The 24,275-nt window shown below is 39.1% G+C and overlaps 1 protein-coding gene across 4 annotated transcripts in view; it reads right to left on the reverse strand.

Annotated features, from left to right (window-relative positions):
- Positions 1–23,234, reverse strand: part of SPI1 (Spi-1 proto-oncogene) — a 43,225-nt gene extending 19,991 nt beyond the window's left edge. For all 4 annotated transcript variants that reach the window (XM_042454899.1, XM_042454726.1, XM_042454815.1 and 1 more), the window contains exons 1-2: positions 22,926–23,234; positions 4,260–4,353 (exon numbers count right to left, since the gene is read on the reverse strand). In XM_042454899.1, the coding sequence (XP_042310833.1) occupies positions 4,260–4,353; positions 22,926–22,970 (139 nt within the window). In that variant the 5' untranslated portion in view covers positions 22,971–23,234. The remainder of the gene's footprint in view (positions 1–4,259; positions 4,354–22,925) is intronic.
- Between the last annotated feature and the right edge of the window lie 1,041 nt (positions 23,235–24,275).

A 24,275-nucleotide genomic window follows, 5' to 3' on the forward strand; every position in this document is an offset into this window, starting at 1 on the left:
AATGTTTTACTTCTTCCTAGGGGGGGCATGACAGAAATAAATTGAGAAGCACTGTACTACACAATTTACTATAGAAAAAACATCCTTATATTAGAAGGCTTCTGCTTTTAAGTATTAGATATTAGCCAGGCAGGCATCACAATCATTTATGTTTCTAATATTTTTATTTCAGTTTCATCACACTTCAAAGAAAAGAAAAGAGGAAGGAAGGAAGGAAGGAAAGAAAGAAAGAAAGAAAGAAAGAAAGGGTTTTTATAAAAGAATTTGGTACAAAAATGTGATAATCACCAATCGTCTGTGTAAGCTTTCAGTTTCTGTGTGACTAGTAAACCAACTATAATTTTAATCCCCCCTTCTTTTGTGAAAATTTAATGTTGGCTAAAGCATTTTACAAGAAAGGAGATATTATGGATGATAATTGGATGACCCATGTTGACATGATCATTTTCTAAGGAAAACCTTATAAAATTAAAATAAAAGAAGAATTGAGTGAAGAGGGAATTAAATGTCATTGGCTGTTATACAGAAAACTGAAAAAGTAAAACTAAGATTGAAATAAACTTAAATAGTATAGAAGGAAAAATGACTGAGTTGGAAAGAGTAGGCATTACAGAGAAACAAAAGTTATTCCCCAAAATATATGCGATACTTTTACAATGGGAAACAGAGGAACAAATACTGAAAGTCTCCATGATAAAATGGACCCAGAACACAGGCCACACCATTGAATTGGATAAATGGAGAAACATATGGGGGAAAAACTATGAAATACACCTCCTGTCAAAATAAATGAGAAAATCTTCACAAAATGCATTTTAGATGGTATCACCAGGTAAATTAGATGGCATCACCAGAATAAATTATCTAAAATGTATAGAAAAATAGAGAATAAATGTTGGAAATGTGGGAAAGAAATAGGAAACGTATTGGTGGACATTTGTAAAAGTGAAACATTATTGTACTTTGTCCACCAAATGACTGAGAAAATTTTAATATCAACAGTCCAAATGAAACATGAAGTGTATCTGTTAGGGTTAAGAGAGGATGAAAATAACAGTAACAAAGCAAGAATTATATTCTACATGACAGTGACAGCCAGGATCATAGATGCCCAAACTTGGATGAATAATACAGTACCTACAGTGCAGAATTGGACAATGAGACTACTATGGCCAAAATGGACAAATTAACTTGTCTTCTGAAAGGAAAAAGTTTAGACAGATTTATGAATGACTGAGAACATATTATGAGCTATCAGTGACATGTCGAGAGAGCTTGCTACTACTGGTTTTACAGATTAAAGATGCAAAGGACATTAATCTGTACATTGTACATTGTAGATATATAAACTTTTCAAAAATTGTTGATATAATCAAAGTTAAGTATATGACAAGGAACAGTACAACTGCATAATTAAATCACCAAGACCTATTAGGTTGGAAGTCAGTGTTTGAGAAAGAGAATTGTGAATGCAAGAAGGATGTACAGTGGGATTTCCACTGGAGTTTGGTTCCTTGACCCCCCTGTGGATATCAAAATCCATGGATGCTCAAGTCCCATGAAATTGTCAAATATTGTCCCTTATGTAATATGGCAAAACCAAGATTTGCTTTTGGAATTTATGCATAATTATAAATATTTTCAATTTGTGGATGGTTAAATCCATGGATTAAAATTCTTGGATACAGAGGGCCAACTGTATGTGATTGATGGTTGACTCCTGTGCAATTTTACATGTTCTTTTAAAATTAACATTATTAAAAATATTAATTAATAATTAATAATTTTAAAAATAAAAATAATAATGTTGGCATTCATGAAAAGATCTAGGTGCATAGGAGAGGCTAGATGATAAAACAAATAAGAAGAGAAGATGTAGAAAAAACCCACCCTAAAACACCAAGTAAACATATGGGTGCAAAATGCTCTCAGAAGACATCTAATTCTTCTGCCTTCACCACAGCATGAAAACAGTTATACAAAAGTCCAGCTCAGGGCCTTGGTTCTCCATTTAAAATATATAATCAAAGCATTTCATACACTCTGGTCCAGCAATATGAAATGGGAGCAAACTAGGAAGCTGTGCTCAGCAGGGGAACTCCATGTTTGATAAACTGTCTAGAAGCTTCACTGAAACAGTATAGAAATCTTAAAAATCAAGAAAGCAAACAAACATGTCTGGAAACTCCTGCATCCAGAACAGTTCAGGGTGACATTCCACAGAGAACTGGTTAGTCCAGACAGTACTTTTTGTGTGTGGCAAATATGGATGTTATTTCTTAGAAAATAGCTCATGATGTAAAGCCCCTTTATCCACTTCTCTTTTATTAGGGCATTTTCTTTCCATTTTAGGCTTCATCACTGTTGTCATTGTTGCTATATTACATAATCGAGTATCTAAATACTTTAGGAATGTGTGCAATGATGTTTCCAAATACATTGTTGTGGCTTAAATATAGGTGAAGTAGTAAATACCCTAAAGACACCAGATCCCATCTGATCTTGGAAGCTCAACAGGGTCAGCCATGGTCAGTACTTGGAATAAGAGGTGATGTAAGCTAAATTTCAGATAAAGGAAGTGGCAATGCCACTTCTGAGTACAAAGGCAAATATTTTGGCACTGATATGGCCCCTTTTGGAGCCATGCAATCACAATTCCATGAAAAAGGAAGGTGGAGGTACATCTTCTGCCCCTGCCAGCATCTATGGCCAGAATCCTGTTGGTATCTTATGTCAATATCACAACCTTTCAGGACAGCATAAAGCAGTTTTTAAATGTGGTGCAGGAGCATGATGATCATTCTGCTCATTCCCAAGTCATGATGACAGGGATAGTTTGTGGTGCTGCCCCATCAACAACCTCTTTACTTCTGCCACCATACTTCCTCCTCTGCCCCTGCCACATTCTACACCTCCATACTTAACACAAGACAACAACATCTTGGCCAATGTAACCTATCCAGACTTGGACCCTGAGAGCAGGGTTAGAATCGTGATATAAATTCATAGGCTTTTCTCATTATTTGGAATGGTGAGCCTGCAGGCTTCCTCATTCTGAGGAAAGTAACCCAAATCTCCTTATATTTTGGCCACCCATCCTAACCTCTCAGAAATGTAAATTGATACTTTCAGAGATCTTTCCACCTCTTCTCTCTTGGCTCCTTTATCTCATTTCTACACGAAATGAAGCTAGTTTACTTCTGTCTGAGCTTAGCAATTTTAGAGGGCTTTCCTATTTTCAATGCCTTGTACAAGAATGCCTTTGTTTGTTTCTTTAGCCACTGGTCTCTCTTCACCTTTAGCAGAATGGCTAGCTGCTGCACATACACATACATATACATGTAGAACAATGTCTCATTAATAGATCACTGGCAGAATAATGCATGACTATTACATACTACATACTACCCTAACTACAATGCTACATAGTACATTCTGCCCAGAACTCCCCAAACCCCACTTACTAGTAAGCAGACACTAGGATTCATAGTGCTGCTGTTTAAATTTCCCATCCCATCTCATGTGGGATTTCTGATGCAACAGGCAGAAAAATCCCCCTCATACTGGAGATTGCTCACATGAGAGAAAGGGTTTGGAAACATCAGACAGCCACTTCTAGAACAAAAAGGGAATGGGCTCACATTGACCCCACTTTTAAAATGTCCCAGTTCTCTGTCCTCTTTCCACTGCAGTCAGTTACGACTAGACATTCATGTCCAGGGACTACCTTTACCTTTATGCATGCAAAATATTTGATGTGAGTCAGCCACCATCCTGAGACATTTCTCATGAATTCCAACTACATGAAATCTAACACCATCAAAAATTCTTCATAGCAATTTGCTATGAAGAATTTTTGGCATTTTAAAAAGTAGCTGAAAAGTGGTGTGGAAGAAGATTAACTACAACTGTCCTCACCAAATCAGTACAGTTGGGTGATATCCTAATACAGTCATTTTAGCCACAGTGGAAAGAATGTGTGTCATAGTGGGGCATCTGTATCATTCCAGTCAAGTATATCAGGATGATTTCAGACGTTTGTTTGGGGAAAGTAAATGCTCCTGTGAAGATTCAGAGTAAAAACCTGTACTGGTGCAATGACTAATTATCTTTTCTTTCCCAGCTTAGTTATGAAGCACTCCTGAATTAACTAACTGCTTCTGGAAAGCATTATATCATAAAGTACTAATTTTGAAAATTTTGTTAAGTGATAAAGATACATCATCTCTTCTTCTCCAGATGCTTTCCAGTTCACTTACCACCGTGACTATCTGCATCACTGTTGAGATATTGGTAACTGTCATGGGACTGTCTGTAGAGGTCTGAGTCATAGGATATCAGCTCTTCAGAGGGCTGCAGAGAGAAAAGAAAAAAAGGAAAGTGTGAGCACTCAAGTCAACATATTACATTCCATCAAGCAAACAGCACAACTAAACACTAAAGTTAGACTGTCCAAGCCACTGCTTTCCTCATGAATGGATATAAGGGTTGGACAGTGAAGAAAGCCAAGAGAAAGAAAATCAACTTATTTGAGATGTGGTGCTGGAGAAGAGGGCTGAGGATACTGTGGATGGCCAAAAAGACAAACAAATGGATCCTAGAACAGATCAAGCCAGAACTCTCCCTGGAAGCTAGGATGACTGAATTGAGAGTGTCGTACTTTGGCCACATCACGAGAAGACATGACTCACTAGAAAACGCAATAATGCTAGGAAAGGTAGAAGGTAGAAAGAGAGGAATACCACAGGTATGGATAGACTCAATCAGGATGGTCACAAGCCTGAACCTGCAAGACCTAAACAGAGCAGTGGAAGACAGTGAAGCTTGGAGATGTTTCATCCACAGGTTGTCATTAGTCACGGCCATCTTGAGGGCAGTTAACAACAGAATGCCAAAATGTTTTAGATATACAGTAAACCATGAAGGCATATATTTCAGTCAGTAGAGAAGTCTGTTAAAAAGTTTTCAAAACAGCTTCTTAACAGATTGCCTCTCAGAATTTCCAAATTTGGCCCAGAAGCTTCTGTAGCATTTTACATGTCACGGTATATAATCTGATATTACTACCTAGATAAAGCATGCTATGTATTTTATTTTCACAAATATAGCATACATTATTTTCCATTGTCATGCTCTACTACATAGTCAACTCAGCAATACTCTTGTTTCTGTTTAAAACCCACACTCACACACCACAGAATCCCAAATGCACTTCTACAAGTTCCTTTCCACTAATGCTATTGTAGAAGTATTTGTCCATTCATAAATGACTGAGGGATAATACATCAGTAAGAAGATGGCCTTGATGCTGAGGAATATTCACTCTGTAATTGATCTTTAATAGCCCCTCAATTGTCTCCAGATCAGTTTCTTTTCCTGTGAAAGTGGGGAGGCTTCAGCTCAGTTACTACCATGGCAGTTAAAGTGGTGTCAAACTAGTGCAGTGCAGATGCAGCCTAAGAAATGTCCTCGGCAGAAATAGGAGAGGGCCTGTTCAGCAGTGGCTCCTAGTGTTGAACAATTTTCAAAGAAGTAGCTGCATTAGTCTCTTGTAGCATAAAAAGAGAAAGGTGGGGGGGGATAAAAAAGAAAGGTGGCAGCACCTTTAAAATGACTTTGTTTTTATTTTTGCATGTGCTTTTGTGAATATAATTCCACTTCTTTGGACCCTTACAGATAATAAATGCTTAGATAAAAAGCTTATATACACAGTTGTGGGAATGGGATGCAATAGAAGGATGCAGATAATGACTCTTGCACTAAATTTTCAAAGGGATGGGTATCGAGATCTTTACAGTAGTCAGTGCTGATGTGTGAAAGCAATAAATTTGCTTACCAAAAGTCAGTTCCTTGGGTGAGAATATTCCTTTTCTTACAGTAGGGAGGACTCTTCCATTGATATATTTTGTATGTCATGAAGCTATTGTCTTTGTCCATACCTCTGTTAATGGGTTGGAATTTAATGTCAGATTTGTGTCATTTATCCCCTTGCATAGAGACTGTCTTGTTTGTCCAATGTAGAGTGTAGATGGGCATTGCTGACATGGGATGGCATATATCACTCACTTTGGAGAAAGAACTTGTAAATGTACCTCTGATGTTGTGAGTGATGTTATTTGCCCCTGTAATATTGAACCCAGAGTAGATGTGGGAACAGAGTTGGCATCTGGGTTTGTGGAAGTGTCCTGCCCCTGTATTACCATCCAGATTATGTGTCTCTTGTGGTAAATATCTGTTTAAGATTTGGAGGCTGCCTATAAGCCAATAAAGGCCTGCCTGCCAGAGTGGACTGGATGGCCCTTGTGGTCTCTTCCAACTCTATGATTCTATGAAAGGGTTATTCTCCAGAATTGGTTGTAGTTTGGTGATAATACGTTTGTGTTTCCCCAGCTGAGACTATGTCAGTTGCCCAAAACATGCTAACTGTTGAAGTGTTGTTATCAGGGGCCAGCAACATAGTTGTACCCATTGGCTACAATTGTGTTTTTTTTCTTTCCTGAAAACTTTTTAGGGACTGTGAAGTCAAAGACTTTAACAGCCAGCATCCATAGTGTTTTTGTGGATTTTTTGGGCTATGAGGCCATGTTCTAGAACAGTTTATTCCTGATGTTTCGCCAGCAGCTGCAGCTGGCATCTTTAGAGAATGCTGGCATGGAAGACAGTGGGGTATATATACTGTTAGTTGAGAGGAAGTGATTTACATCTTAATCTGTGTACTATTCTCTTGTTGAATGGCAACACCTCAGGGACTGTCAGTCAGTGGCTCAGGACTCACTCTTCTAGGGATGACCATTGAGTAGTGCTGTTTTAGAAGTTCTAGAAGATGAAATCTCTCTGGATAATGTAGGAAATGGTAGGCCGAAATCTTTTTTTTTTAGTCCCACCTAGGGTATACCCAGTTGAAGTAATAGGACTAACTGTCCGGGACTAAAAATAGGTCTTGAACTGTAACCTCATAGCACACATCTCCAAATTTTAATGCCCATCTCCAAGATACTGTAATTCAGAGAGACTAGTTCTCTCTGTTCAGAATTCAGAGAGACTAGTTCTCTCATGCCACTTCATTTTCAATGCCATCACTCAGCTGACAGCAAAATTTACAAACCCTGGACATCACTCTGCATAGATACTTATGGGATTGGTTTGGGTTTTCTCCAAACCTTCTTTTTCTTATAGAAAGCTAATGGAGAGGGGAACCAAGGAAGTAGCACCCCCACACATTTAAAAAATGGTGGTTGGCAGGAAGATTTTCTTCTCTGATTTTTCCCTTTTCCCTTGTTTTCACATCTCTCTTTTTCTACCAAGTTCTCCATTCAAAATATTTAAGTTTGCCAAAAATACTACTTATATTTAGGCAGCCCCATTTGTCTTCCAATATTGAGAAACATCACATGGGAACTATATACAAGCAGCAGGCAATATCTTCAGAATGAATTTAGAGACATCAGGGCTAAAGAGACTGGCCAAAAAGGTCAGCGTTGGGGTGGAGTGGGGGTGTGGTGGACACATGACACATGCCCTAACTCTACACCCAAGCTACCATCATGCCGCCCGACTGACCACACGGCAAGCAACATTACAGCACTCCCTTGGCATGACGTTCAGATGACACACACCAAAAAAAGCACCCGAAAGTGCCATTGCAGTGTCAAAGGCACCCTTTTTCTGGCTCCAAATGGAGCCACTTCTTTTGGGACTGGAAAAACACCAGATAGGGCCTGCGGCATGCAGTTGCCACTGCCCCAATCTGGCACTGAAAGTGGGACAGCAAGCCACTCTGTTGGGGTGGTCTGTTTCACCCCAAGGTAATGTTAATCTGGAGTATCAGTATGCAAAAGCATCTTGTAGCACCTTTGAGACCAACTGTGTAAAAGAAGTTGTATCATAAGCTTCCTCACATGCCTGTGGTGAAAGGAATGGAAACACTTTATGCACACAATAGGTTATCTTAAACCATGGCACACAAGGCTCCTTCAAGGTAGTCTTACTGAACTGTTCCTGGGGGGGAATCACCCAGCAACATTTTTAAAAACCCAGACATTTTTGATGTTTTGTTACAGTGCTCCCCTCCAAATTATTTAATGTGGGGCATGTAAAGAGGAACACAAATGCTGCATGCAGGTGCAAGCAAGTAGTCACCACTATTTGTTGCTAATCTGAGATCACAAAGGATTCGATTTATAAAAACAAACAAGCCCACACATGTAAGGTACTGAAAAGACTATGAGTTTACTAGTCAAATTTGGTGTCCTTGTGCTCACTACATGCAACAAGGAGCCTTATCACACATGAAACATGAATCCCAATTCGAAGCACTTCTGCAGCGAGGGTGAAGCAGGGTCACTGCAAATCCAAGGCAATTCATGTGGTAAACTATCACACGTGAAGAACTTAATTGTGGTGATTCCTGAGTCAAAGAGGAGTGAGAGCACTTTGAATTACCACACCAGTACATACCATGCAGATTCAACGATTCAAACTGGCACCCTTGCGCATGCTCAGTGGGGGTCTGAATGCATCAAGACCTTTTACGCTTCCGGGGTGAAGAAGGGGGGCACTTCCTAGTTCCACTTTCACATGAATGTAATCCTCACATGAATTGTTCCTGTCATCTCTCCCCCCAGCCTCCAATGGCCCCCTCCTTTGCTCCCATCTCTCCCTCCAGGTTCCTGTTTCATTCCCCCAACCCTGTGAACTACATCTTAATCTACCCTCTATTTCATTCCCTCCATCCCTTTCCACTTTCATGTGAATGCTAGCCTCACGTGAATAATAGGGAATGTCACCTAGCCCTATATGCCCTCTGCATCCGAATGTGTCACTGGCAAAATAATAATAATAATAATAATAATAATAATAATTTCTTTCACTGCAAAATAATCAGTGTAGAAGCTGCAGGTCTACTTGGAAGTAAATCCTTTGGATCTGAAGGAGGTTGCATCTGCACTAGGAAATAATCCGGTTTGACTCCACTTTAACTGTCCTGGCTCACTGCTATGGAATTCTGGGAACTGTAGTGTTGTGAAACATTGAACCTTCTCTGTCAGAGAGCTCTGGTGCCTCAGCAAACTAATAATGTATTATTATTATTATCTTAAAAATTAATTGTTAATACCATTATTATTATTTTAAAATAATAAATTATTATTATGATGATGGGAGTTGGAGTTTGTTGTGGGGTCCTTGGCTCGAGGCTGTGGAATTCTGGGAGTTGGAGCCTCGCCCCAGCCTCCGGTGTCCCCCTCCTTTGCTGCCATCTCTCCCTCCAGTCTCCTGTTTCATTCCCTTCATCCCTGTCAGCTACATCTAAATGTACCCTTCCAAGCACCGGAAGCAAATGGGGCAAAACTGCAGTGCAGCATCATGGGAAATGTGGGACCTTGGAGGTTTGGGGGGATGTACCAGGACGGAATCAAAGTTGCATTCCACACCAGACCAATTCCGAGTGAAATTGCAATGAAATTAGAAGCAACTTCTGTGCATTCGCTTGTTACCAAATTCACCAAAATGAGGTGTCACTTTGGATTCACTGCGGAAGCACCACGGAACAACCCCCCCATAGAAAGCAATCACGTGAGATAATACATCACGTTATCTCATGAATTTGCATTGTTGGACCTTCAGTCACGTCGGATCAGAGCTGCAAAAACCCCTGTGTGATAAAGCCCAAGGCTGGTATTTTGCAATAAATAAATTCCATGCTGGGTATCTTGTGACTTTGGTTAAGTCTGCACAACAGAGCCATAGTGGAAGACATTCAGCTACAGGCAGAATAGCCTTTTCTACTGTTTATATAGTACTCTCTATATGGCTTTACAGATATCAGTGATCTCTGACAGAACTACAGGCTCTCAGCCGCTCAGTGTGAACAAGCTTGGAATACTCAGGGTTTGATTACTGCAGCTCAGTTGTGTACACAGTTCATTCTTAACATGCTTATTCATCTTCTGAACAAAATCTCTTTTCATTTTCTGTGGGCTGATTTAGATGCCTGCGTAGATGGAGAATCTCTTATAATAAAAAACCTACAGTTGGACAGGGATTGTTCACTCTGTGACCAGGCTCTACCAGTTCTTCATGCTGTGGCACCAGTGGCTATGTTTTGGTTCAAGATGTCACCTAAGTCCACAGTCAGTGATAGGAAAACTACAGGAGTGTCCCCATGACTCTCCAGAGTAAACACCTGCATAGGAAACCAGAGGTGATTTTAAAGCACCTTTTTTGTCCCATGCCTCCAAAGTTCCTTTTAAAAAAATTATACGGTGGGAGACTCCAGATGCTCAGAAAAATGGCTGTGAAGCCACATATGGTTTGAGGGTCGCAAGATTCCCCTGCTTGGCCCAAGTGTCTTTAAAATAATACTATATCACACTTTGTTTTATGATATCAGGTTGCATCATAAATAGAATAAAACAAATAAAATTACTACAAAACTATGGCATTACCAGTCAGAAAATGCACAGAATGGACAACTGTACCATCCAGCTTTGTAAGCCAGTTTAAAAAGCCTAGAGAAATGAATAGGTTTGCATCTGGTTGTGAAAACTATATATTTTGGCACATAGTATGCTTTTATGTTGAAGATGCCTGGGACCAAAACAGAGAATGCTCTCTCTGTCAATTGCCATCACACAATTAACCAGTGGTATTTGGAGAGGATACTGCCCTGAAGATCACAAGGCATAGAACCACTCCTTCAGATGCTTGCGTCCTAAGCCATTCAGACCTTTAAAGATAAGCACTACCACCTTGAACTGGGCTTGGAAGTGAAGAGGTAACCAATGGGGCTAATTTAGAACTGATGTACTGTGACTCGTCTAGCTGAACCATTTAAAGTCCTGCAGTAGCTGAAGTTATCAGATTGTGAGCTCTCTGCATTTTCTTTGACAAAATTACATTTATAGTGTTGGCAACAAACCACTGGAGAAGGGACTGAACAGAGACTTCTTTGCTTCTTCCAGAAACTGGCCATGCCAGCAGTTCAATAAGCAGAATAAGACAACCTATTAGAAACAAGCCAAGTTATTTTCCTATTTTTAAAGAAAGAGCATGGCTTATTTTCTAAGCTGATCCTATACAAGGCAGAGAGGGTACTGCTCACCTCTGACCTTCCTTCACACTTAATTCCAAGTGCCTGGACATTATTGCACCACTTAAATAATGTGGTTTACCTCTTCTGAACTGAAGTGTAATTCAGGAGGCAGCTGGGTCCTATCACAAGGATTTTGCCTTCCGAAGCTGCCAGACGAGTCCAGCCCGACTGCAGCCCCGGTCCCTGGTGCTCTTTGGTGGCCATGTTTTTAAGCTGCCGAAGCACACCTGGACCTGGGCTGCAGCTGGGCTGGACTTGCCTGGTGGCTTTGGCAGCAAAATCCTTGCGATAAGACCCAGCTGCAGTTCGGAAAAAGTAAACCATGTTATTTAAGCAGTGTGATAAGATCCCCTGTGTCTCTCACCTATGATGTTCACTTCTTTATGTATAATAATATAGCTAAAGTGTGTGTTTCCTTGGTGTTTTAAAAAGAAATCCAGGCATGCTCTGTTCCTGAACCACTCCCCAAATGTGAAAGTTCTATTGTATTTGCACTATAGAGAGGTGCAAGTCATTTCCTTGGTCATCATGGCAGACAGCAACATAATGAGCAGTCCAACTGAGAAGCTTGATCCTAAAAGGAAAAAAAAACAAACCCCAACCCCCTGTTTAGGTGGAAGCTCTGAATGAGATATTTATGAAGTTGCCACATTTGAGTTCTCCAGTGGCCTGTTTAGTGACATGGTGTACAGACAATACCTTGTTGGATCTGGTTTGTGCTTTAAGCTATCAGCAAAGCACAAGCTGAAAAGCAATGAAGATTGTATTTGAAGAGATAAAAACTATTTAGCTTATAAAGGTGTTCAGTCTATATCCTGGAATGTTAATACTGTGTTGGATATGTCTTACACTTTGAAAAAAACTGCACTCATTCTATTAAATCCCGTGTATTTTGGAATAAATAGGCATGGACCTTGCCCACAATCCAGATGTTGCATTTTTCATTTGTCCACTGTGTCAAAGCCTTGACATACTAATAAAATAAATAATTTTAAATTATTCAGGTACTTAAAATGAAACAGGATCATTGTCAACATTCTTCCAGGTCAAAGCATCCCTGTCATTAATGGAAAAGCAATTGCCTATCACTTGGAAAATGAATGGAAAATTCGTGGCTCTGTGGTTCTTTCATATCTCAGTGGAAGGCACAAAACACAGGTTTGAAAAATTGGTGACGTGCATTTCATTTCCTTACTCCTGGAATTTTACAATGGGTCTAGACATACTCATCTTCCATTTGCAATATTTCCACATTTACCCATAACTATCTCCATCTTTTTTCTTACCACAGAAACACAGGAAAAGATAACTTCGAAATGCTTTTGATGGGCAATGTTAGGAATTATACAGCTAGATGCATTTACACATAAACAGAATACTGTCCACAGATCTTGCTTTGCAGCTCACTAGGCACTCAGTAAAACATCTGTTGTGTGCAATATGACTGGCATGCCAAAAGTTGCAAAAATGCTAAGGACTCTCCAGACCACAATACGTGATAGACACAATACATGGCTCGATCTGACTTGGTAGCTCACATGTGTCTTTGGGCTTGCATTCAAGGAACAGTGGGATTACAGTGGGCCTTTGGTATCAGATAGATTTTGGTTCCAGCACACCCTGTGGATGCCAAAATCCATGGATGCTCAAGTTCCATTAAATACAGTGGCATAGTAAAATGGCAAAGTCACGGTTTGCTTTTTGGAATTTGTGTATTTTAAAAATATCTTCAAGCTGTGGATGCTTGAATTTGTGGATAAAAAAATCCATGGATATGGAGGGTTGACTGTACTTTGACCTTGATTCTTCATTAGATAAATTATGGATTGACATAAACAAGATTATTCTGAAAAGAGTGAAGCAGCTCCTTTAAACCTTTAGCATTTTCAGTATAGGCCTTGTAAATTACTGTAATATATTGACTGAGCACAAAGAACAATCTCCTAAGCAATACTTGATTGTTCATATCGCAGGAAATACAGTTGGTCTTCGGTATCCGCAGGGGATCTGTTCCAGAGTCCCCCCAAAGATACCAAAATCTGCAGATGCTGAAGCTCACATTGTCCTCAATGGCAGCACATGCACACAGCCATGTCACTATTAGGAACAGCCCCCATTGTCCTGTGGCAATGCATGCACATGTCCTCGCTACCATTGGAGACAATGAAACTTAATGGTGGTGTGTGTCTGGGAAAGCAGCCAAATGGTTGATAAGACCAGCCTAGTTCCCAAACAAACAAACCCCCAGCTAGCAAACAACACAGTCTTTAAGTTTAAAGGCAGTATCAGAAGAAGGATTACCAAAAGAGTTGTCAATCGTTCTGAGATTTGAGGCATCAGATAAGCAGATTGATAAAACAGTCAAAGGTTCCAGATAATCAAGATAGGCCAGCAGTCTAAGAAGCAAGGGCTTGGTCCAAAAAGCCACAGGAGCCAGAGTCTTTCCTCCAAGAAGGTTGGATAATCACTGGCAACCAGACACACATGCTCCAGCTGCCTAAATAGGCAGGCAGCAGGCATTCAGGTGTGTCTGATTACCAACTCATTTCTGATAAAGCCTCTCTGACCTTTGAAGGCCCTCCCTTTCGGCTTGACACTCCCTGAAAGTAGGCACAGTCCCCTGATCCTCCTCTATGTCCACAGCCTCGGCCCCAGGCAGACTTGGCTGCCAGCAGAGCTAGGGCCAGCCTCAGACTCCTGATTGCTTAGGTTCAGATCCCAGAGGCTCTGGCTCATCCTCTGAATCCTTCAAGGCCTCCTCCAGGCTGGGCATGACAGTGTGATCACATGCATGTGTGGCCATGGTGGCATGGCCATGTGTACATGCTGTCACTGGGGACAACATGAGCTTGCTGTCTGCAGATGCTTGAATCTGCAGATGACAAGTCTGCAGATACCAAGGGCCAACTGTAATCAGATATTTATTTGTTTAAAAAGAGAGGCCAAGAATTCCTCAGTTGTCATGATGCAACAGTGTGGGAGTAAACACATTCATATTTTGTGTATCAGAATGCAACCTACTACTAAAATTAAAAAGAAGGAATGGTGCATGTCAAAGAGTATGAATAATTTGAAATTCACAGTGACATTTCTCCTGCAAGCTCCTGCCAAATTTTTCCATTCAACATGTTTGTTATTGCCTAGAAAAGAAAAGAAATGTCCTGCAGCCGAACAGAACTCCTGCTACAGAAAAAACCCCTAAAGATATGTAAGTCAGAAAGGGATCTTGAAAGTTGCCTGCTGTTTCCTTTCTATGGTGTTGTGGCCAGTCTTTGTGGATTATGGCTTCATCCAGATGGAGGCTTCTCACGCTAGAACTATTTCAAGAAATGTGGGTGGAAAACGCAAGTCTCTTTTCTCCTCGACAATCCATAATAAAAATAAAAAGCAAAGCATTAGGACATTAGAGGCAGTGCTAGTGGCACTCCAACTTCAGCATCTTGGCAGGAGTAGTAGGAGTTTACACATCCTGGGCCCAGTGCTATTCAACATCTTTATCAATTACCTGAATGACAGAATTGGAAGCATACTTATCAAATTTGCAGATGATACCAAATTAGGGGGAATAGCTAATACCCCAGAGGACAGGATCAAGATTCAAAATGACCTGAATAGACTAGAAAGCTGGGCCAAAGCTAACAAAATGAAATTCAACACGGAGAAATGTAAGGTATTGCACTTAGGGCGGAAAAATAAAATGCACAGATATAGGATGGGTGACACCTGGCTGAATGAAACTACGTGTGAAAGGGATCTAGGAGTCCAAGTAGACCACAAGTTGAACATGAGTGAACAGTGTGATGCGGCAGCTAAAAAGGCCAATGCTGTTTTAGGCTGCATCAATAGAAGTATAGTGTCTAGATCAAGAGAAGTAATAGTGCCACTGTATTCTGCTCTGGTCAGGCCCCACCTAGAATATTGTGTCCAGTTCTGGGCGCCACAATTCAGAAAGGACATTGAGAAACTGGAGCGTGTCCAAAGGAGGGTGACAAAAATGGTGAAGGGTCTGGAAACCATGCCCTATGAGGAACGACTTAGGGAGCTGGGGATGTTTAGCCTGGAGAAAAGAAGGTTAAGAGGTGATATGATCGCCCTGTTTAAATATTTGAAGGGATGTCATATTGAAGAGGGAGCAAGCTTGTTTTCTGCTGCTCCAGAGAACAGGACCCGGAACAATGGATGCAAGCTACAGGAAAAGAGATTCCACCTGAACATTAGGAGGAACTTCCTGACAGTTAGGGCTGTTCGACAATGGAATGCACTTCCTCGGAAGGTGATAGAGTCTCCTTCCTTGGAGGTCTTTAAACAGAGGCTGGATGGCCATCTGTCGGGGATGCTTTGATTTGGATTTCCTGCATGGCAGGGGGTTGGACTGGATGGCCCTAGTGGTCTCTTCCAACTCTATGATTCTATGATTCTATGATTCTATCCTCAACAACAGTACCTCTGAAACCCACCTGCAGTCCACTTTTTCAGCAAAATTGTATTATGTCAAGCCTGTTCTGAAGAGTGTGTGTGTGTGTGTGTGTGTGAGAGAGAGAGAGAGAGAGAGAAAGTTTGAAATTTCCTGTATCTTATGGAGGCTTGTCTTTAGTGAATTCAAGAAAGTGAAATGAAGTATGCATTACACAAGAGAAGCATACTGAAATGTAGGCCCAGACCTTCACCATTAGTAGATGAGCTCTTTGCTCATAGGAACATAGGAATGGCAGCTATAGTTGAGTGATTTGTATAATGAAGAGTTGGAGAATAAAGGTTTAGATTTCCTCTTCCCACTTGCTATATGATCTCTTCTTCCACTTTTTTCCCCAATTTGAGCAGTCATTCACATTATGAAAGTGCATGGTATACAACCTATACACTCAGGAGGCCTCATATTGTAATAACATTTTCATTTCTAAATCTGTTATATTATTTATGTGATTTTAGGGTATTTCCCAATTTAGATGGATAGATGGATAGATGGATGGATGGATGGATAAACTTTTTTTTTACTTAGACTATTGAACCAGCAGCTTTAACACTCTCCCCCAGATACTTTTGTTCTGCAATTCTAGCCTGGAAGGGTCTGCTTGTTTTGCCCAAATTAAGTAGGCTACAATGACAGAAATATAAATCATATGAGTAGTATTACAGTGAGTGAACTGATTTAAAGTTATATCTTCCAACTTGCATGTTCATAAAACTGTTTTGTTTTGAGACATCTTGATAGCATGAACATCTAAAATATGTGAAATGACCTATTGAGCTTTTGGCAATGCTTGTATTATGAAATGAATGTGAATATCAAACATGCTGGGTGTGCTGGATTCAAAGCAAAAGGAATCCTGAGCAACCTGGTATGTGATCCATTTAGAACACAACAATATTGTGAATGATCCTCTTGCATGTAAATTCATACACTTAACTATGGATTACAAATGCCTGATGATAGTTCTTCTGTTCCCCAGGGGATCCTATTTCTGCTACCTGAAGAAATAGTTATTTTTGATTATATAAAGATGGGGAAAGAAGGAAGGCGGGGGGGGGGGGGGGAGGGGGGGTTTTTCCTTTAAGACTTACTGGCTTTTATTTTTGCAAAAACTTTTGGATATAAACCCACTTTTTTGGATGCAGAACAGAGTGATAATAAATACTTACCAGATATACTCATCTATAAGTCTAAACATTTATGCCCAAAAATTGACCTCAAAATGCTAGGTTGATTTATTTATGGATCAGTATGGTAATGACATAGCAGCTCTTTCAGATTTTCCCATGCAATTTCTTTCTGTCCTTGGCAAAACAGATAGGGTCTTTGGTGACTGATTGATTGCTGTTTGTTTAACAGCCCCTCTCCCACTCACACACTTCACACTTCGCTATCTCAGAAGTGAAGGCTGAAGCACACTGAAGCCTTGTATTGATTGCTGCTTCCTTCTTACTGCTCACATACACACACTGAAGGAGCCTGTAAATTTTACACTCAACCTATTCATGGGTCATGTCAAAATCCATAATTTTGGCCCCAAAACTTGCCCTCGACTTATACATGAGGTCGACTTATAGTTGAGTATATATGGTAGGTATAGGGCATATTTATATCATTGTGGGAGTGGAATAGAATGTAATAGGATCCAAAAAGATGGAAATAAATAAAATTAAATAAAAATTAAAATGGCATGCATTTTCAAAGCGATGGGCAAGGTGATACAGGTCTTTCAGATCTTTTTAGTAGCCAGTTAGTGTTGATGTTGGAAACAATAAATCTGCTTGTCAAAAGTCAGTTTCTTTGGGCTCAAAACTGAGATGATTCCTTATCTTCTATGTGCAATAGCGAAAACTCTTATATTGATATATGTAGTGCACCATGGCCTCAGACTCCTTTGTTCATACTTCTTCTAAAGGATGGGAATTCGTAAATATTTCAGCTAATTTCAGTACATTTCAACCTTCCTGGACATAAAGTAAGGGATTTACAGGCTGCAGTCCTTGAATAAGGAAATTACAAAGGAAAACTAGAAAGAGAAACAGCTGAATAGACCTTGTAGGATACAATCAGAATATTTTTCAAAGTTATTGCAAAATGAATGGGAGTAGCCATAACATATGATTTTATAACATATGATAGGGTTAATTCAGACCCCTTGATAAAGGTACATTTGGAGCTAGTTATTTTTGATTATGATATAAATATTCTCTGCAGATGATTCAGAAATACCCAGCATGACTCCCCGTGATGTGCAGCTGAGGCTGGTTTAACGGACAGCACTAACCTCATTTCCTTGGAAAGAATTACAAAATAACTGAATGGTTTTTAGAAAGAGTTGGAAGATCATGTTAAGTACCCCTGCTCAGATCCTATCAATCTTCTCTCAGTGAAGATATTTCTTTAGTCATGGTGAGTATACTTCCCACCATTCATTCTGTATCTTTCCAATAAAGTATTAAATATTATGTCCTATGTGGTTCCTCACATAAGAACTTTCAAACACTTGTTCAGGACAGATTCCCAGAATCCTTGTTCCAAGCTGAAGCACATAGCCATTAATATATATTTAAAAAAAAAACTTTATATACATTATATGTAATATATACCATCTTTCTAAGAGGTTGTCAAAGGCAATGTCCAACAACTCACTAACATTTTCATTTAATATAATACCAGTAAATCAATACTTTAATGAAGTAGAAGTAATATATTAGTAATAGAAACAGTAGTGGACTGGGGGAAAATCAGCTATTTAATTTTGAATAGTCTTTGCAAACAACTATATCCCAACTTTGTGAAAGCTGGGAGTGAGGTGGGTATGTTTATCGTGAAGAGGAGATGACTAAGAGGTAAGATGATTACCATCTTCAAATATCTGAAAGGCTGTTGTATGGAAGGTGGTGGAAGCTTGTTTTCTTCTGGACTAGAGGACAGGACTCAAGCCATTGCATCCAGAATCCAGGAGTTCTGACTAAAAATGATGAAGAATATCCTAATGTAAGAACTGTGGGAAACAATGGACTCTCCTCCTTGGGGGATTTGAAACACAGGTTGGACAGCTTTCTATCAAGGATGGTTTAGCTGTGGACTTGTGTGTTAGTAGGAGGATTGGACTAGATGACCCTTTGTGTACTTTCAAGCTCTGTAATACTAAATAATGAAAAGAAACAAGAGAAGAAGGCTAGTGAGTTTCAGTGGAGACTGGTTTTATAATGTAGAGCTTGTATTAACAAGACACTGTTTCTTGCCCTAGTAAGGGTTGACCCAAGCAATTGAGCCAGCATGGTGTGGTGGTTTCAGCACTGGACTATGACTCTGGAGACGAGGGTTTGAATCCTCACTCAGCCATGTAAATCCACTGGGTGACCTTGGGCAAATAACACTCTCTCAGCCTCAGAGGATGGCATGGCCAAGCCCCCTCTGAAGAAACTTGCCAAGAAAGTCCCATGATAGGTTTGCCTTCGGGTCATAGTTGAAAATGACTTGAAAGCACACAACAGCAAATAACAAGACATTTGGGTGACTGCAGCAGAAAAGCCAAACGTCAGACACATACAATCACTTGGCATTGCGTGTATCCAATGACCAAGTAGATTACTTGATGAGTTTCCCTCCACTTGGAATGGCTAACCCTTTTATTACCTGGGTCATAGTATCCTTAACACTAATATAAAAACAAAATTCAGCCAATGAAGCTTGTCAGGTTATTCAATCTCAGTATCTGAGTACCAGGAAAAACAACAGCCTCTGGCTGCCAAAGCAAGCCGCTGACACAAGCCTCAAGCTGTGCCACCAGGAGTCGGTTTAAATTCACTCCTTTTTGCAGCAGCCACAGACTCCTTTTGGCAGCAGTGAAGCAGCTTCAGGCCATGTTGTTGGCAAGCATCATCTAAACACCATATTCCCAAAGTGGCTAGAAGCCGCTTCTTTTGGCCCGTGTGTTTTGGGCCTATAAGATCTATTTCATACAGCCACACTATACATTTGATAGCTGACGTTATCTCTTGATGAACATGGGGAGTAAGGTGATCCTCAGTTATGTTCAGTGATGTGGAATTATGGAAAATGAGATGGATAATATGACAATATGATTTAGCCCATACAGATGACCAGACAACACAGGATAAATTTTCTCACTCTAAAAACTTAGTTATTTATATAATTCTGCAAAGTGCAAAGGATGATTTTACAATAGAACCAGTACAGATGCATGATCAAATGCATAGAGCATCTCAAAACAGAGAGCTAATTTTCTTTATTGTCTCATTTTATAATAGCATAATCTTAACCAATACCCAAACTAGATATGTGGAATGATTACGTTCTTGTCATTCCAGTGCCTAGTCAACATATAGTTTTTACTAAAGCAACTGGGGCCTAATTAATTTAATCCAATTTGCAAATGTGTTTATGATTATATTATTTTAAATTGTTTTGAACTGTCTTGTGTGAAGTGTTTAAATTGTCTTGTTTTAAGTGTTGAATGGTTTGATATGTTTTTAATCTTTAAAAATATTCTTATTGTTTTAAACTGTTCTAAACTGATTTGTGCTTGGTTGCCCCAAGATCCTCACATATAGTGCAGAATATTTTCTAAACAATAAATAAACAAAAACAAATTCCAGCAAAATCAGAAGGAATCTTGGAGATTTGCGCTTTCCCATGCAATCCCATGGATGGAGAGAAGCATTTTAAGGTTATATTCCACCTTTCCACTAATTGGCGTTTAACATGGCATTACTTGGGAATTGCTTATCTATTTCATATATTCAGCATCAAGTTCCTGAACAAATTTCAAGAAATATCTAGCTTATACAGGACTTCTTAAACAAATAATTTCATCGCCAAAATATAAAACAGAATAATAAACAACAAAATGATAAAAATATAAAACTGTAGAAACATTCTTAATGGTTAGTAACAGTTGAAAATGGCTTTATCAAAACATGAATCCCATCTTGGCAAGCCTATGTATGTTTACTCAGAAGTAAACCCCAGGAAATTCAGTGGAACCTAGTAACACTTCAGTGGAAAGAGCATGTTTCTAAAGAAGGTTTGTGTGTGTACTACAGTTTGGAGTAGCCAAATGTGTATATACCATATTTATATGGCTGTGGCTGGTGCTTTTTAGACAAAATATTACCTTAAGATGCTTTTTAGGTGGGAAGTAAAAGGCAGGCACAAGCCCGCACCCCAGGGTGTAAGTTTGCACCTTACATGTCTTTTATGTAAAGACTTCTTCAGGGAGTTGTGGGTTACAAATTTGAGGTTCTAATGGGATCTCACCAGAATATAAACTTTTTAATCTTGAAGTAGCCAGGTAAAACCCTATGATGTCACATCACTAGTGGAACTACTTTCGTAACTGATATCTATGTCTATTCACAATTTTACACAGTTAAGAGTGAAAAATGGATTGTTTCAGGAGTGACTGACATTTAACAAAATTTGCATACATGCTAAAATGTGTAGGAATCCAAATGAGTCAAAGCCAATCCAATTTGAGGACCTTAACAAAAAAGAAAGAAAAGGGATAGAGAGAGAGAGAGAGATTTTGATACAGGGGCTGAAAGTAAAGTTGAATTATTTTTGGCTGAGAAAGGTGGGAATTGGCAGTGAAAACTGAAGATACTCCCAAGTCAGTGTACATTGGATTTCAGTGCTTACGCTATTTCTAAAAATACTCTTCAGAAAGAATAGAATAAAGCAAAATGAAATATTCTACATGGGCACAATGTTTTCTAATATTCATGAATTTTCATAATTTTTGGTTTCTAATATTTATGAAATACCCCCATACTACCAGATATTTCAGTCACACACACACACACACACACACACACACACACACACACACACACACATTAAATAACATCTGTTCAGATCAAAGTCATTTTAAGTGCAAACCAGTTCTGAAGTAAATCACTCTTAATTCAATGGGGCTTAGATTATGATTGCTAGTTAATGCTTTTTGTGTACATTTTTAGCTGCTTCCTAAAATAATGTATTATTTTATTGCTAACATTCCAAAGTAAAAACTGAAAATATAGTGCATAATCCTCTATACATATTCTGTAAATATATCCTATCCGTAGTGATACATTAAACCATACAAAACATCAACTCCTGGTATCTTGTTTTTCAAACATTTCTACAATTTAGCATGGGTGCAATCTTCAGAAACCAATGTGAAATTATTTGCCTTTCAAATAAAATACACATTTGTGAAAGGCTACAATTCTAATATATTTACAGTGAAATAATTTTCAGTAATATGTTTGCAGCTCACATTGTATTGAGCTGGATGTATTTTTTCATAACTACCTTAAGGTTTTGGATCATATAAATTACAATGAGATTTATGCCTACCTAACTTTTTTTCCCAATAATGCCAGACATTTGTGGAAGTCATTCTTTAAACTTGTCCACATACGTTTAAATAGGTAGTAATTCTAGGGCATACCTAGTCTTAATATAAAATCATGGAATCACAAAGTTGGAAGTGACAACAAGGGTCACCTACTCCAACCCCCAGGAATTGACAACTAAAGTATTCTTGAGAGATGGCCATCCAATCTCTGTTTAAGGACATTGAAAGAAAGAGAGTCCTCTACTTTCTGTGGGAAAGGATACAATATCTTTGAAACAGAAAGTGTGGCTAACTCTGCAGAGATAATAAAGTAGGATAAATGCTTACATATTGGAAAAAACACACCAAAAAACCAAGCAGACAATGGTCATGGTCTTATCTTAACCAGGGCATGGAAATCTCATCTCTTTTTTCATTCTGTTTAAAAGAACTGAGAAAACTGAGAGAGTTCCAACAGAACCTATATTCCTTGTGTTTAATGTAACAAATACAAATTATGGAGAATGAGCAGGAATTCTCTGAAATGTCTAGATGCTGTAAACAGAATGCACTGCCCAGAATGACATAAGAATCCAGAATACAACTCTCTACATTTGGCTATGCAACTTTTTCCCCACTGCTTCTCATAGTGCCATATATTATAAACACATAAACCTATCTTTGGCTGTAGATTAAAAGATAATTACAGAATTGTATAAAACCAACCTTTGGAGCCACAACACCAGACTTTTACAGAAAAGTCTTCAAGCGTATTATACCCATAACATAATATAATGACTTATCAGTAAAGGCAGGTAGAGATAAAGAGAGGAAATGCTAACTTCCTATTCATTAAATTGCATCACTAATTCTATATATAAAGTACTAGCATGAAACTTCCAAGCATTATGAATATAATGAATTCAACATCCTTCAACAATAACTCATATTTCGCTTGGCATTCTGATGGAAAAGCCATAGAAAGAAATTAGAAATTAATTCTGCATACTCACAGGGGAAATGAGGGAAAATCCTTCCATTTTGCAAGCTTGCAACATTCAGCCAACTTCTTTGTGCACTAATGTTCTAATTTCAATTATCCAGCTTTTTAAAAGAAGACATCAAAGAAAATTAAAATTAAAATTAAAGTAGAAATCCTGGGATTCCTGGAAGACCCTTTGCAGTGGTTAACTCCAGGCCAGAAAGGCCCTAATTAATTTTCATACTTTCCCTCAAGAGTTCTATAGGTAAACCCCTTCTTTAGATGTATCTAAAGTTCCTGATTTTGCCAAGTATCTGTAGAATGGAGATAGTCCTTGAACTGTTGCAGCCCAGTATGACATCAGAAAAGCAGCCCAGTTTGCATAAATCTCATTTCAAGGAACTGTGGCGTGGTTAACAGGAAGTCTGTCGCCAGGCTGATCAGCCATGGGCAGGTGCTTGCTTACAAAACCAACAGCAAACATCATAGCTCAAGCTATCACAAAAAGTAGCAAAAGAGTGCAGGTATCTCAACATGCTAGACTGAAAGAAAATTACTAATTTTTCATGACATGAAGTATGTACTTCTCTCTGGAACAGTTAAGAGCTGCAAAGCCTCATATCTGACATCCCTCTGTGGGACTCACTCAAGAACATGAGCTCCATCTTAGTTGTTTTATTCAACCAGGGCATGGGTGATACAAAACTGAAAATCAAACTCTCTCTCTCTTTCTCATAGATATTAGACGGAGAAACTCAGTGGCTAAGTAATTTACATTCCCAATGTGGTGTGTTGCCTGAAGGTTAGTTGCCCATAGAGCTTGGAAAGAAGAGGCATCAGAATGAATCTAGAAGACCCTCCATTAGAAACTGTCCAAATATTATCATCAAATAGAGAATATTGGGGATTGTTGTTACATAATATCTATGAACAATTACAAAGAGTAGGCTTTGATTATGCTAGAAGTATACAATGCCTTTACACTATTTCAGCTGCAGGATGCAGCCTGGTGAGGTGCTGAGAATTTTCTCTTAGGAGATTATCACACGGGGGTTATCCCATCCTTGTCCCATTTCTGTCTTGTCCTTCCTGCACAATCGTGGGAAGGACTTTCAGACAAAGTCATGCAGATCCCATCATTAACCTGTCATTAAAGTGACACTGGCTGGCATTTTGCATTAATGGAAGTTTGCGTTATTGCAGTGCTGCTTTAATGATGGGTTAATGGCGGGATCAGCACTATGATTTGAAAGCCTTTTGCACTATCACAGTCACAGATGGGTTGATGACGGGATAAGCACAGAGGAGTGATCTTGTTCCTATCCCGTCTGTGTGTGACAATCTCCTTACTTGTCACAGACTAAAAATTCCAGTTTTCTAT

This window comes from Sceloporus undulatus, chromosome 1 (assembly GCF_019175285.1).
Source record: "Sceloporus undulatus isolate JIND9_A2432 ecotype Alabama chromosome 1, SceUnd_v1.1, whole genome shotgun sequence".
Taxonomy (NCBI): Eukaryota; Metazoa; Chordata; class Lepidosauria; order Squamata; family Phrynosomatidae; genus Sceloporus; species Sceloporus undulatus.